The sequence below is a fragment of the Sparus aurata genome, chromosome 23 (genome assembly GCF_900880675.1).
Source record: "Sparus aurata chromosome 23, fSpaAur1.1, whole genome shotgun sequence".
Classification (NCBI taxonomy): domain Eukaryota; kingdom Metazoa; phylum Chordata; class Actinopteri; order Spariformes; family Sparidae; genus Sparus; species Sparus aurata.
The window spans coordinates 14,901,873-14,916,730 of NC_044209.1; the positions used below are offsets into that span (position 1 = coordinate 14,901,873).

Below are 14,858 nucleotides of genomic sequence, written 5' to 3' on the forward strand. Positions count from 1 at the left end.
GTGGCTACGGGTTATCACGTGGTGGAGAGCGCAGTCTGGGCATGGGCGGGAGAGTCCCAATGCGCGTTAAAGAGACACTCAGCTGCACATGAACGCGCACAGCGTAATGTTTTCCTTTTGTCAGGTTTATAAAGGTACAATTATCTCACAACATACACCTTATCACCCTGCGCACCTCCCACGACGCCCTGCATTGTTTAGTCGTCATTATCATGCAGCACATTGCACATACGGGCTGTGTTTGCACTTTTTGTTTTTCTTTTATTTAACCCTTAAAATCCCAGCGGCCATCTTGTTTTTCTGTCTGGTGATGAAGAGCCACTTAAACTACAATAAAGGACTACTTTTACACATGGAGAAAATGTGTATTCGGACGAGTCAGTTTAAACACTGATTATAAGCAGGTTCCAGCAGAAATATGTGTATGCTTTGTTTGTACATGGATAAGAAGAAAAAAACGACTATTACCATATGTTTGTTATTAATGTCTTCCTTCTTGTATATGTGAATGTGGTTTCACACAGCTTTAGAGTTAATGATGATATGTGTGGATTTACTTGTCAATCATGTTTTTTTTTTGGGGGGGGGGGGGGGGGGGTCATATATACGGATTTCGTGACAAAACCATCATGAGCTCCCAGGAGAGGAAAAACAGGCATATTGAAGGGCATCCTTTGACGTCATTACACGTGCGCCGTCAGGGCTTTCGAATGAATGACAGAGGCGCGTAAGTAGCACCGCACCTGTAGTTCATGGCGTGAAGTGTTTACAGCGGAATAGTTAGTAATTTTATATTTTACTGGGGTGATTATATTGTTCCCTGATGGAGGAGGTAGACGTTGAGCCGGCAATCACCGTAAGTCACCGCTGTAGCCTAGTTCTGTCTATTTTCTCCTACTGAATTGCGTTGCTAACAAGCTAGCTAACTCTGTCGCTACAACATAACTAATGTGTACTGTTGATAATTTGAATAATTACAGAAACACAGAAAGTCCCATAACGTTTCTCAAAAAAAGTTAGACACATTAAAGGCTACTAACAAAATTAATTAGGTCTTATAATGTTTCAGATGTGTCAAAGTAGTAAGAACATGATAGAGATAATGCCAAAATACTAGTTGGCGTTAATTAGAAAGTATTCTAACGCAGTCTTCGGCAAATTAAATATGTCATTTTGAATTATGAGCAGTGTTTTAGTACTATTTAGAAGAAAAAAAACTGACTGGACTGTTTTTCTGGATAATTTCAGTGTGTCTGTCTCTCCTGTTTAAATGCAGAACATCCCTGCAGCCAGTGCTGGGACTCATTTGGGATTTGCATGGGGACCTGGTGATATCCTGGTGTATGAGACCCTTTACAAAGCATCCGGTATGTGTAGATATCTATTCAAGCACCTCTTTTGCCTTTTCATTCTCTTGCCTAATTTCACACTATTATCTCCTTCTGTCCTGTATTTTCAGGTGCCATAGGATCAGGATGTCCCTGTATCCATGAGGTCAGGAAAGATGAGGACATATACTCCCCCATTCTACGCAAACTCTTCAATGAGTCACATCACATCTTTGTCGGCCTGCAGACCATTGGAGAGGACCTCCCCAGCAAGAACAAAAAACCCCAGTATGGCCCACTGATGGACAAATCTTCTCTTCTTGTGCATGTGTCATTGTCATTAACCTTTATTGCAAAAGTCGATGAAGCAGATAGAGAATAAATTAATTTATATCATGATTTGTCTCTTTCTTGCACCTTAGATTTGTCAGCATCAGTAAAAACTATAGATCTGTGATACGTGCCTGTATGGAGGAGCTTCAGCAAGTTGCAGGTGAGAATTTTTAACTATAATTTGATATTTCAGTCGTCACTGTGATTACTCCTCTTGACCCCTTTCTCTTTTGTGCAGTCTCTAGCAAAGTTGCAGATGTGGCGACACAATATGGAAATCAGGTATGTACTATTACTGTATGTGTATCCATGCAACAGCATACAGAGACATTAAATCTGTATTGAAGAACTAGACTATTGCACACACAGCGTGCTGTCTTTTTATTCTGTCTGATTAAAGCTAGGCAGTTAACATTAATATTGTTCACATTATCTTTGAGTTTAATGGTACTGGGATTATATATAACGCATAATTATGTGGTATAACATGACAACAATAGAGAGAGACTAAGTAAATAAATACAGTAATTTTGACTGAAATTACCCTTTGGAGTAGCTTTGATTCCATTGATATGGTAGTAACTGCAGCCTCTGTTTTGGTGTGACAGGTGTCCATTCTGTTGGCCATAGAACTGATCTGGAATCTGTGCGAAGTGCTGTTCATTGATGCTGCTCCAGGTTAGAGTTTGACTTCTTTGGAATACGTTATTATAATTTCACCGTGAGACCATGAAAGCACCCAAACAAACAAGTCAGTGAGATGTATGTTTGTGTCTGTGCGATGTCCTTAGCGGGTTCCTTGTTGCTCCACCTCCTGGACTGGGTAAGGTTACACAAGGCTGATGTGGATGAGAAGGCCAGAGAAGTGCTGCAAAGTGAGAGCCCTGCTGAGCATCACGACTACTGGAATGTGGTAGGTACAACACACATATTATACAACAATAAAGATGTATGTGTACCTTCCTGTGATTTGGAGCATAGATGTTCTTTTACAAAACCACCAGACAGCCTGATCCGCATTTCACTCTTCATCTGTATTTTGTCTGACACAGAGCGCTGTGTGAAATCTCAGGTATCACATGTTTTGTGTCTGGGTTCTGCAGGTGGTGAGTTATGTGCTGCAGGGCAGATTGGAGGAAGCCAGACAGATGCTGGTGAAGCAGGCTACCCTGCAGCCTGCTGCCAGGAGCATGTACAAGCTGATGGACACTCTGCTCTCCAAGATGCCCTTCTACAATGTAAGAAAATGATTCCATATGCTTGATATTCTGAATTAGTTCACACATGGTTTGATCTCAGCTGTAAATAACATTATTTTGTGTCTCGAGGAAAAGGTACACAAAACATTATACTTGGCTTTTTTTTATTTTTAAATTTTTTTATTTAGTTTTATTTCAAGCCAGTTTTGAAAAAGACACAAGATAGAGAACTTTTTATAGAAAGGAATATTGTTTTGTTTTTATTTTCGATATTACCTAAATTCCTCTTAAATATTTATTTAAAGAGTTTTGTGCTGGTGTGACATGACATGAATTAGTGGCTCTTGTTTTTTTGGATGTGTTTACACGTACGTGGTGCTACTGACAAAACGGCTTTGAATCTTGTGGACAAACCAGTTTCTGCCTACACTCCTCCCTCCCTTCTCTTATATCATACAGATCTACTATTTATGTTCTGACACCACAGCCGTGACTTTTGCATAATTCAAACTAGCTCATAAATCAAACAATGGTGAATTTCATCTCTGAACTTTCTATGATAATCCTTCAGCCTGGTGGCACACAAACGCTGACAGAGTTTGATGTGAAGTGGAGACACTGGCATGAGGAAGTGGACCGCTGCCTGCAGGACAACTCATTTGCCAGCAACAAACATCTGGAGGTCATCTGCAAGGTCAGTGAGCCTTGGCCCTCAGTAGACCATGTCCCATCTGTAGCGTTTTGCAATGAGAAATCCTGTTTAGGAAACTGGAATGTTCCATTATCTTGTGCACCTATACTTTCAGATAATTGTGCACGTATTTGACTGTGTGAGTTTTTTACTAATTTTTTACTTTTTACTAATACTAATCCCACCTGTTCTTTCACTTCATTTTAGATCCTAGTGGGGGATGAAGACACTTTGCTGGAGCACAAGGACCTGCTGAGCACCTGGTACCACTTTTTGGTCACAAGACTGCTTTTCTGTCACCCAACCGTCAAACCCACCGAGTTACACTACTATGCACAGGTATGTCACACTAACCTCTGCTGCACCCCTCAGCGTTCATTCTCACTGGTATAACATTCCCTGTTGTTTACTGTTTTATTTTAAATGTGTATTTGCAGTCCTGCTTGACCATGTTTCTGGACTCGAGGAGCGTCCCCGAGCCCCTGGACAGCATATTACTGGCTGCCTTTGAGTTTGACATCCATCAAGTCATCAAGGACTGCAGGTAAGTACTTCCATCTGTACATCCACGTATAGTGCATACGAGCCACTTGTGTGTTAATGCCTACAGTCTATAAACTTTAACCCTTCAACACACCGTTTCCTTGTGTCTCCTCAGCATTGCTCTCAACAACTGGTGGTTTGTGGCCCATTTGACTGATCTTTTGGATCACTGCAAACTCCTCCAGTCTCACAACCTACAGTAAGGACTCCGTTTGTGCTTACATACACTTTTAATCTGGAGATAACAAGATTACAATTTACTCATCACCATTTACCATGCCATTCTCATTTGTGTGTGTTCAGCTTTGGCTCCAACTTGAGAGAGTTCCTCCTGTTAGAATATGCTTCGGGTCTCTTCACTCATCACAGGTAAGGTTATCTAAGGCTCAGTTTGCTCAATTTAATTAATGTATCGAAAGTATGTTAATTAGTGTGTGTAATTTTCTTGGGTTTAGGTTCACAAAAAGTATGAAATTGTTAGTCTTTGCCTTTTCTTTAGTATTATATAAATTTTTGATAACTGGTAATATGCTCTTGATTGGTTTAATGCTGTTAAAAGGTGTGTCTTATAGCATTCTTTTGTGTATATGTGTGTTAAAGTCTGTGGCAGTTGGCCGTGGACTACTTTGACCACTGCCCTGAGTTTGGCCGTGTCTATCTGGAGCTTCAAATCGAGCGCGTTCCTTTAGACACGGAGCGCAAAGCACTCAAAGTGCTCAGGATCTGTGAGCAGAGGCAAATGTCAGAGCAAGGTAACACTTTTTCTCTCTTAAATTTGTCTCTTATTCTTTCACATCCACCTGTAAAATAGCAATACATAGACATCAATATAGTTGTGTGTTTTTCCAATGCAGTATAGTCTTGTACCTGTCATTTCTTGTATTCCTACAGTGCGGAGTATCTGTAAGATCATGGCTATGCGAGCCTTGAGGAACAACAGACTGGGCTCCGCTCTCTCCTGGAGCATCAGGGCCAAAGATGCTGCGTTTGCCACCCTCATTTCAGAGAAGTTAGTTCTCTTAACAATACACTTACTCTTTAACATGTTTATAGCACTTGTTGGTGGCAGTTATGCAACATTTGGTATAATCTTCAGCGAAACCCAGCACTGAGAAGGGCCTTTTAAACTTTTTGCCTGGTCTTTTTATTCTTAATGTTGTTTTTAACACCGATTCCAAAAAGTAACCTTTCTGCAGGCATTTTTGAAAACACTTGATTCTGTAACATTAAACAAGGACATCCTCCTGAAACATAGATTTAAGATGTATTTTGGGAGATTATATTCTTGAGTAAATTGTACCTAAAGACAACTATCGCTACTTATTTGTCCTGCTGCGTCATGTCCGATTGTTTTGCCACTGTTTGGATGATAATCTTTTTGTATGGTGCGGAGGCATTCTGCAAAACCGAAAAGTAGTGTGAACAGTTACACATGGCTGATTGAAGACAAATCAAGCATTGTAGTCTATTTGAGCCTGCTGGTCTCCCTGGGAAACCACTTTGTTGTGTGGTAGCTTGTCTTCAAGTGGTTTTAGAACTTTGTGTGTGTGTGTGTGTCTGTTTCTCAGGTTCTTACAGGATTACTGCGCCAGAGGGACCTTCTCTGATTTGGACCTGATAGACAACTTGGGTCCAGCAATGCTGCTAAGCGACAGGCTTACTTTCCTTGGTATGGACACACACACTAACAGTGCAGCATGCGTAGCACTAACTTGTGACTTAGCCCCCCTCACAAGCTAAATTCACACATTTAGTGAAGGAACATTCAGTCAGGGCAGATTGTGTCCTGGACTGCTTCCCTTATCATCTCTTTTAGGCTCAGTCACATGGGCCTCAGACACAGAGACATGAGTGCACACAGAGATATAAATAAAGCGTTGAACAACTTAATGCAGCAGCATGTGACCAGAGTCTTTTACTGGAAGAATATCTGTAAAGAGATGAACCATTTTTAGATAAAGCACAGTACATTTAAAGAAAGGGCAGAGGTCTAACTTAAGGGTGTCTCACTGTCCCAGGGACGGAAAAAACTTTATCAGGGAAGTTAAAAAAAACTAATTTCGGGACAATCACAGGATGGGGATGGACAGTAGACCCGGGCTGAAATAAAAACCAGTTTTGAAAATGTTGCTCTCTCGTCATTCGTAGGGAAGTATCGTGAGTTCCACAAGCTGTATGGAGAGAAGCGCAGTGGCGAGGCGGCAAAGCTGCTCCTCTCCCTCATGACGGCCAAGATCGCCCCCCGGAGTTTCTGGATGACTCTGCTGACCGACGCCCTGCCGCTGCTGGAGCAGAAAGAGGTCGGTCACCACACAGTTTTTACTATACTGTGGATTTGAACAAAATGTATTTTGAACATCTCCTGTCCTATTTCAGATGGATTCATAATTTGAGACAACGAATAATATTAATAATAATAATAATAATAATAATAATAATAATAATAATAAAGTTTCAAGACACAATCTCTGTGTGGATCATGCCTTTCTTTTGGATTCTTTGGTCAAAATTTAATTTTACAAAGTGGTCGTAAGTGGCAATGTATTTCATGTTGTAACAAACAGAGACAAGCTGTTGTCATAACCTTTCCATGAATACATTTACTGTCCATGTTATTGTGTTAGATACAGCAGCACAGATTGCATGAACTAAAGAAGAACCACAGTGCTCAGTAAGAGGTGGACTGATTTTCCTAAAAGCTGGCTTTGTTTGTTGATTTATTTCAGGTGATCTTCTCAGCAGACCAAACCCATGAGCTGATGTTCTGTTTAGAGGAGCTCACCTCATTGAACACCACTGCTCCTGGCGCAGACGGGCCCATGCAGGTAAGAATGTCCTCACACAGCTGTAATCCTGCACAGGTGATGCTTTTCAGACACCGTTTGCCTAAAAAATTAGCGTAATTTTTGCAGCCAGGTTTGTATTGGTAAAAGCTTCAGTCTCAGCAGCTGTTGTATTATTTACAGTCTAAAACTCTTAGTGCTATAAAGTGTATTTCAGCTGCGACACGAGAGTCTGATGCAATGTTACAGTCAAACCATTATGCTCCTTATTTGAGTGCATTTGTCATTTCAGGATGAAGACACTGAGCTGACCAAAGTGGAGCTCCTGAGGCTCGCGCTGGCCAGGAATCTGGCTAGGGCTATCGTCAAAGAGGGAACTGTAGAAGCATGAAATGGTGACTTTTGAAAAGAAAGGTTGTCTTTTTGCATTTTTGTACTGTACATAAAATTCAAGTGATCAAAATGTGTTCTTTGATAATAAAACACTTTTCATAGTGTACATTGTTTAAAAATCTGAGTTCTGGTAATCCTGTATTTGACAAATCTATATAAAAAAAAAGAATGACTCAGAATATCAGACATCCATTGAAAGAAATATTTATTTTTTTCATGCAGCGAACACATGGCACATCATACAGTATGTACAGACCTAACACGCTCAAAATCTACACGTCACATGTTCACATAACTTGTCATACAACAAACAATAGGTACATTACATACTATGTACATTTAACACACACTTCTGTACATCTCACATGACGACAAGTTTAGGACTGATCGGGTGGACTGATTTATGTAAATCTTACTCGCAGCACAGTTCCGCTCCATCCCACTGCTGCACCCCGCAGTCATTTGCCTGGCGACAGGCCCTTTCCGAGCCGCTCCATATAAATTCAGATTTTTTTTAGTTCACATTTTCGAGGTTCAGTGATGCACTGAAATTCTATAACAAAATAATAAATGATAAATATACTCCCAATACTTTCACTGGTGGAAGAGAAACGCCTATAAATAAAGAACAAATATATGGAAACCCACTGCTAAACTCTGCAACTTATCACATGAAATAAAACCAGTTGAACTCGGTAGACTCGAGTCATAATGCCAAATTTGAAATTAAATATCAACATCTAAAGTGCACCCTTTGAACACAAACTTCAACATTTTTGGTCCACTAATCGGGAACGGGGCTAAACAAAGTAGAACTCCTGATGAACACAAGTTACTTCACCATGTCAAAAATCTTGATGATAGAAATAATCAGAATAAATACATGAACAATCAACTATCCTCCTGCAGCAATGACAATGTGACAGTACTTTTTACGACCAGACACACTTTCCAGTTCAACTCCATACTAGGCCCACATTTCTGGATATATTCAAGTATATTTTTCTGTGGGCAGAGAAAGCTCTCAGCCAGAGGAATAAATAAAAGCACAAATGTTGTTTCTTAGGCTCTGTTCATTTCCTTTAAAAGACTTTGTTAATGCTGTAGTGCATCCTGTCAGCGTGAAAACTGAGCGCTAATGCATCGATCATTTACAGTACATTCAAAACTGTTTCATTCATCTTGGGGCGAATCCAGTGAAATGTTTATCTCAGTACCATCGGCCTGTAAACATCATGGCTGTGTTACGTGCCGGTGTATATCTTTAGTTTGTTAGCTATCTGCAGAAACGTATACAAGCACTGTATAAATAAGTGTCTGCTGTTAATAGCGTCTTGCTCCAAGTATTCAACGAAGGCCAAAACAAATGAACAACTTTAAGGAATGTGAAGCTGAATATCTGCTCCGTTCTCTCTGGGATGAACACAACCCGTCATGGAGTGTGAACCAGTCTGTCCCTGCTGGGCCGTCTCTCAGGCCTGCACTCTGCTATAGATGACCCCACGTCTCCTGTGGGGGGAACTGGTCGACCTCTCCAACCTCGTTGCACAGGCGGTCTCCGAGCATGAAAGCCAGTTTGTATCGCAGACGCACCTTGTCCTGTGACACACAAAAAGATCATCAGCTGCCTGCTGTGATGCGCGGCTCAGAAATTCTTTGTGTTTTGTGTATTTCTGTCCTTATTATGTCACCTACTTTTGTTGGATTAGCCAGCAACATGATCTGGGTGATGGAGGCCGGAGGTAGGATGGGGTTAAACGGTGCCAGTTCCGTTCCTGACGGAGGCTGCAGCTTCACCTTCATTGACTGGTGGAGGGTGAAAGGAAGAGTCAGCACAATATTTTGATGCCTTTAGTAAAGGATAAATCCACTTTTTTTTCTAAGTTCATCTTTTTAGTTCACACTGACAATGTTCCTTGTTGACGTTTGCCGGGGAATGGTAACGCAAAAAGTTAACTGTGCACAAAAAAAACTTTAACTGCAGAACACACATTTGTCCCTGAACATAAAAATTCATTTTTACATTGACTTTATTTTGCCTTAAATCAGGTATACAATTTTTACCCCAAAATAAATGTGTATACAAGGGGTTTTTATATGCAGGTAGGACAAAAAACCTGATAAAACCTTCAGCAGGTGAGGGCCACAACATGGAGTGCTGAGGCAATAACAACAGCATATGAAATGACATAAATAAAAAAAATGTATGAATGAACAGAGGATTAATTATCTCTACCTTGGGGACAGCAGCCTGCAGTACCACACTGTAAACAGGCAGGGGCGCTGTATTGAGCATGGACACCACCATAACCAACACGTCAGGTCTGCCGGGGGGACAGTCAGACGCAAAGTTGAGGAGCATGCGAACCCCGTCCTTATCGTAGGCCGTCACAGGCAGCACTTTACCTGAGGACGGATGGAGCACAGCCAATCAGAGACAGGCAAACACCAGCTAATCCCAGAATTTACTTCCAGCAGTGTATTTCATCATTTTGTCATCAACCAGTAAGACCCATCGTTCCCTGCTCCCTCCCTCTTCTTTCCTGTCCTTACTCGGTCTTATAGCCTCCAGTGGGACGTGCACGGCGCTCAGGGAGACGTCTGTGGCTCTTCCCGGGCTGCCCTGGAGGGGAGGGTGGCAGGGGGACAGAGAGCGGAACAGCGGGCTGCCCGGGGCTGAGCCCAGGCTCTGGGCTTGGGTATGGATCAGAGCAGGAGAACTGGGCATTGTACGCTGGAGAAGAGCGGGTGAGGAGGGAGAGCCCTGTCCAGGTACAAGGCCAGGTACTGCCGCAGGCATGCCAAAGCTGCTTCCTCTGGCCGTCATCTGGCTGGACAAACTGAAAATAACACTTGATTGATTGCTGTGGGACCTTAAAGCACTTCGGACTGATCATCAGTTCAAAACAGAGTAAACTATTTAAACAAAATAGATCCTCTGACCTGTCAAAATGTCTACAAACAAGGGCCCACTAAGAGCAAAATGCTATGGATTTACAACTAAAACACTGAGAGAAACACAGTTTAGATGACTCCGTACCTCTTGTGATCTGAAAAGCCCAACATGGCAAGGTCCTGCAGATTCTGGAGACTGTGTGTGGCAGCAGCTGGTTCAGCTGGGGGCACCACCGGACCTGAACAAGCTACACTGCCAAACAAATCCACACCTGAAGCCGGAGCCTGCAGAGGAGGTGTGGAGAGAAGATAATTAGCCTTATTCCATTACATGTTGACTAACGGCCTGTGGTCTGGTTAAAGTTGCTGAAAAACTATTTGAGATGTACCTGCAAGGACGTCCACTGATTGGACAATTCATTCAACTTGGGTTTTGACTGGGTGCTCAGAGAGGTAGGGGGGTCGTTCAGTCCTAAAAGAAGGTGAGAAAGAGAAACAATCTTTAATACTTTATTCGCATTCTTTTTTTTTGGTTGGGAATCATTCCTTGAACTCAACAAGTCACACTGGGGATGTACTACCTAGAGACAGCAGCTCATCATCAAGGAGGGAGAGAGCGGTGGAGGCCTTGTCAAGTGGGGGATGACTCGGGCTGCTGCTCTGACTGCCATGCGAGCCGGCGAGGCGTTTGGGAGGAGGGGGCAGGACAGGGATAGGGGAAGCTGTGGGGTTGGTGGAGACGGGATTTGAGGACTGGAAGGGAGGGGGTGCAGGTTGAGGGGGGCTTGGAGTGTCAAGGCCAGCAAGGTCGATCAGTGTATCTGTGGTCTCTGTTGAGTGACACAAAGAGGAACTAATGACACGATGGCAGGATATCTGAAGCCAGAAGCAATCATGATTTCATGTCAAATACAGAAACTTGTGCATCATAATCAGGACATGTCTCTCACCACTCTCATCGTGACCAGCTGTAGGTCGAGGCTCTTCACTATCACCGTTTATGGGCTGCCCCTCGACGATCTTCTTATAGGAGTTGATGACCCTGGAGAGGTCGTCGCTGGCCTGCAGGATGTCGCCTGACGAGTCACAGTTGAGCGGTTACAGCTTATACAAACATTAGTTCCTTCAGATAAAGAAGAAACACCAAACAAACAAACCTAAGCTGGTGTCATTGTCCTCAGTCTCGGTGGCCATTTTGAAAGCAGCACGCCTCAGCTTGTCACACCGCTCGTAGAGTTCCTGAGAGGAAACACAAAGGAGGCGCTGTACAGTTCGGATGCAGCTGTGATGGCAGCTGGTGCTGTTGGCATCTCAGTGCTTAGTTAACTAAATTAAATTGGAGTTGATTTTCCCACATTTGTTTATCCGTCTTTGCAGTCAGGAGAAACTATTCCAGTCTCTTCCACGTATAAAAATGAGACAAGCGATTAATGTTTAGCACTTCATTTGTGTGCGAGTGTGGTCACACACCTTAATGATCTCCCTGTCGGACTCAGGTGAGCTCTCTTTGTTGTAGTGGGACAGCATCTCCGTCAGCAGCTTGACGTTGATGTTCACCTCCTCCAGTGTGTTTATACGCTTGGTAACCTTGTGCACTCGTGCCTCATCCTGACGAAAACAAGAAACAATCGTGTGCCACGCATTAAAATCGTCACGCCACATATGAGGAATATTATCACATGGGCAGAAACTCACAAATAAGAGCAGCATTTGAAATCAACATGATTACTATGTTAAATATTCAGCAAGCAGTACAGTTCTGACACGTCTCACCTCTTTCACCATGTTTTTGATTAATCTGTTGGCTTCCTGGAGGTCCTCCGGATTTTTACTTCGAAGAAGCTCAGCAAGCAGCTAAATGCACATACAAAAACACAGAATCGTGTTTCATTCTCTTCAGAGGACATTACATTGACTTACTTTTATTTCCTGCAGGCTTAACCTAACCCTTAACCCTAACTTTGACCTTAAACTAAATCAACCCTAACATGTAATCATTGACATTTTGGATACTTATGTTCCCAAAAAGAAGGCGAGTCCCCACAATGTGACTTTGTAAACAGAGTTATGTCCACACACACACCCATGTTTCACCTGCAACAAATGATTCTGCTACACTTTATAATGAAAAACTGAAGTCTTACCTTGCCCATGTCCTCGTTGTCAAACACTGGATGTTTGGGTCTTGTCGGAGGAGAAGGGATCAGAGTCCTGTCCAGCGGTAACTCCGGGTCACGCATCACGAGGCCTGGTGAAGAGAGTGAGGAATGATTAATAAGACTCATTTACGACAGATGTCTTATCACATGCATCATTTTAATCAGCTCAACACACCCTGTCTCTTCAGCGTCTGGTAGGCTTCACCGATCTTGACCTCATTAGGAAAAGCCACAGTCCAGCTGTACATCATCTCTACAATCTTCAGCTTCACCTTCTCAGGTGCACTGTCCCCCATGTACTGGAAACACGAGGTGATTAAAAAGAGGTTGGATAGTAGGACATACCGTCAAGCATACTTTGTGCGAAATATTAACCTTTTTGGAGACCACTCACCTTTGGAGACACAACTTTTATCAGCTCATTCAAAAATCTGTATTTTCCGACTTCATTATGAAACCTTCTCCCGCAGTTCTTCATACACGCTTCCAATACCTGCGCACAAAATCGTTGCGATTAAGTGTTTGCTTCAGTCGCCGCTTGCTGACATACTTTGAGTTGAAGTATTTCTTACTGTCAGAGCCTGAAGAGCTTCCCATTCTTGTGGCGAGTGGATTTTGTGGACGAGGAGAGTTACAGCTATTTGGGGACTGCAAGAGGAAATTCCTGGTGAGAAACGTTTTCTGAGGTAGCTCACAAAATGTTTTTTTTTTTCGCAGACATACCCTTCCAGCTCCTTGTTGATCTGATCACAGAAGCCTATGATGTACTCCCAGTCCTCCTGTCTGTTGGTTGGATGGGTGGCTTTATCTGTTAAAGAAAGACATTTACACCAACTTAACTGGTGTGTTTGGGAGCTTCCCGCTGTGCAATGTACATCTGAATGCACATCACATCCTCAGTGAATATGGCTCCCTATGAGTCTTGTGACCAACATGACAAAGCAGCATCTGTTAACGTCCTGCCTCTTTGTAATTGCGGATGCACCATTGTGGTGCAAGTACTCACAATCTTTGCTTAAGTCAAAGTACTAATTCTGCAGTGTAAAAATACTCTGTATCAATTCCAATAATTTAATTATTAAAAGCCTAAAAGAGACAGGAGCATTTCAGACAGAGGGGGAATATGTTGCTGCAGCACTGGGCAGTATGAGGACATTGGTGTGTTTTTTGAGCATGAAAGCATGAACACCTGTTCTAGTAGTAACCTCAGATAATATTATGAATCTGAAAAGTAGAAATACTCGATGCAAAAACATGTCCCTTGTGATCGTATTACACACTGTTATATGTATCATTAGATTAATATTACTCATGCTGTTGAAGTTAGCTGAGGTGGAACTACTTTGTCAATTATTTTTTTGGTTAAAATTCTCAAATGTCGTCACAATAGTGCTGTCACAGTACTGACATTTTATCTTCAGTGGAATATCTGAAAAATATGAATATTCAGTTCCATGTTCAAAACCACGGGGTAAAAACAACACAACATCGAGAGAATAAAACGTCAGATTGTTATTAAAAGAGAAATATAACAAGGCATGTGTAGCCTACTTTGTGTTGAGAACAACAGCATCCAAGTTCATTTACTTCTGGTGTATCTATACTGCAAGAAATGAGTATTGAAACCATTTCAAATACTTAAAATCGGAGTGCACCAATAATTCAATATCTATGACAACACTATGTCACATTACCCAAAGTGAAACAGCCCAGACATTGTTAATTGACTTGTGTAAACTGTTGGGTATCTTAATTTATAACAGAACAACCCATTTTATGAACTCTGTCTGATTTGTACATAAAAATCTGTAAAGTAAGTGGTGACTAAAGCCGGTCGGATAACTGTAGTGAAGTACGAGGTAAAATATTTCCCTCTAACAAATAGCCATGTACAAGTAGAAAGTGGCACACAATGGAAAAACTCAAGTAAAGTACAAATGTAAGTATAGTACATATACTTAGTTACATCCCACCAGTGCTGGTGAAGTGTTCATTGTGTTGACAGTGCTGCTCATTCATCAGTCAGAATCTGTTTTCTGTCCACCAGCAGCACGTATGAATCCGTGCTGAGGGACAGCTATCTGTAGAGCCTAAACAATCACTGCACACACTGAGCTGTCACTGGCAACTGTGACCCAGACAGTGCACATTAAAGCTCTCCACCCATCCTGCTAATGATGCAGACAGCAGACTGTCAACCAGGACCCTCTATGAATCAGCTATTAAGCGGCGATCAGACGCACTGACAGCTTCTCTACTGACGGATTTACCGCCCTGCCACCCAGAGCACTATATCTAGCTAATTATCATATTATTTAATTCATAAAACGGGATTAATCACTCACTGAGCCAAGATTCAAGCGACTCCCCTTCCTGGTACGCCATAGCACTAAAAACATCGCGTGATGTCACCAGCGTGCGCGTTAGCGATTTTTTTTTTTATTTCCGAATTATTTTGAGAAAAAAAAACCCTACATACGGTATTTACTATTCTAAAAATAAATCACAATTTCACCTCGTTCTGAAATTAACAT

The 14,858-nt window shown here is 42.1% G+C and overlaps 2 protein-coding genes across 2 annotated transcripts; one reads left to right on the top strand and one right to left on the bottom strand.

Moving 5' to 3' along the window:
- The first annotated feature begins 679 nt into the window (after nt 1-679).
- Nucleotides 680-7,394, top strand: nup85 (nucleoporin 85). Its single transcript, XM_030406985.1, has 19 exons — nt 680-856; nt 1,277-1,367; nt 1,460-1,616; nt 1,751-1,821; nt 1,900-1,943; nt 2,270-2,339; nt 2,453-2,574; nt 2,765-2,899; nt 3,432-3,554; nt 3,759-3,890; nt 3,989-4,095; nt 4,210-4,293; nt 4,398-4,463; nt 4,695-4,846; nt 4,986-5,103; nt 5,663-5,763; nt 6,243-6,394; nt 6,821-6,919; nt 7,170-7,394. Exons 1-19 carry the CDS (start codon nt 824-826, stop codon nt 7,266-7,268), a joined length of 1,956 nt encoding a protein of 651 aa, XP_030262845.1. The 5' UTR covers nt 680-823; the 3' UTR covers nt 7,269-7,394.
- Nucleotides 7,395-7,457: 63 nt separating this feature from the next.
- Nucleotides 7,458-14,788, bottom strand: gga3b (golgi associated, gamma adaptin ear containing, ARF binding protein 3b). The gene is made up of 17 exons (XM_030406983.1): nt 14,670-14,788; nt 13,048-13,132; nt 12,897-12,972; nt 12,719-12,817; nt 12,500-12,623; nt 12,310-12,413; nt 11,939-12,019; nt 11,636-11,773; nt 11,323-11,404; nt 11,116-11,241; nt 10,747-10,995; nt 10,555-10,637; nt 10,311-10,450; nt 9,824-10,110; nt 9,507-9,676; nt 8,966-9,076; nt 7,458-8,869 (listed from the first exon to the last, which is right to left on the bottom strand). The coding sequence occupies exons 1-17, from the start codon at nt 14,707-14,709 to the stop codon at nt 8,759-8,761; spliced, it is 2,106 nt and encodes a 701-aa protein (XP_030262843.1). The 5' UTR covers nt 14,710-14,788; the 3' UTR covers nt 7,458-8,758.
- Between the last annotated feature and the right edge of the window lie 70 nt (nt 14,789-14,858).

Coding starts and splice junctions, on each gene's coding strand:
- nup85 (XM_030406985.1), top strand. CDS start 824: ATGGAGGAGGTAGACGTTGAGCCGGCAATCACC. Junction 2,340..2,452: donor GTTCATTGATGCTGCTCCAG/GTTAGAGTTTGA, acceptor CGATGTCCTTAG/CGGGTTCCTTGTTGCTCCAC. Junction 5,764..6,242: donor CGACAGGCTTACTTTCCTTG/GTATGGACACAC, acceptor CGTCATTCGTAG/GGAAGTATCGTGAGTTCCAC.
- gga3b (XM_030406983.1), bottom strand. CDS start 14,709: ATGGCGTACCAGGAAGGGGAGTCGCTTGAATCTTGGCTCA. Junction 11,242..11,322: donor GGACAATGACACCAGCTTAG/GTTTGTTTGTTT, acceptor GTGACTCGTCAG/GCGACATCCTGCAGGCCAGC. Junction 9,077..9,506: donor TGCAGGCTGCTGTCCCCAAG/GTAGAGATAATT, acceptor ACCCTCCACCAG/TCAATGAAGGTGAAGCTGCA.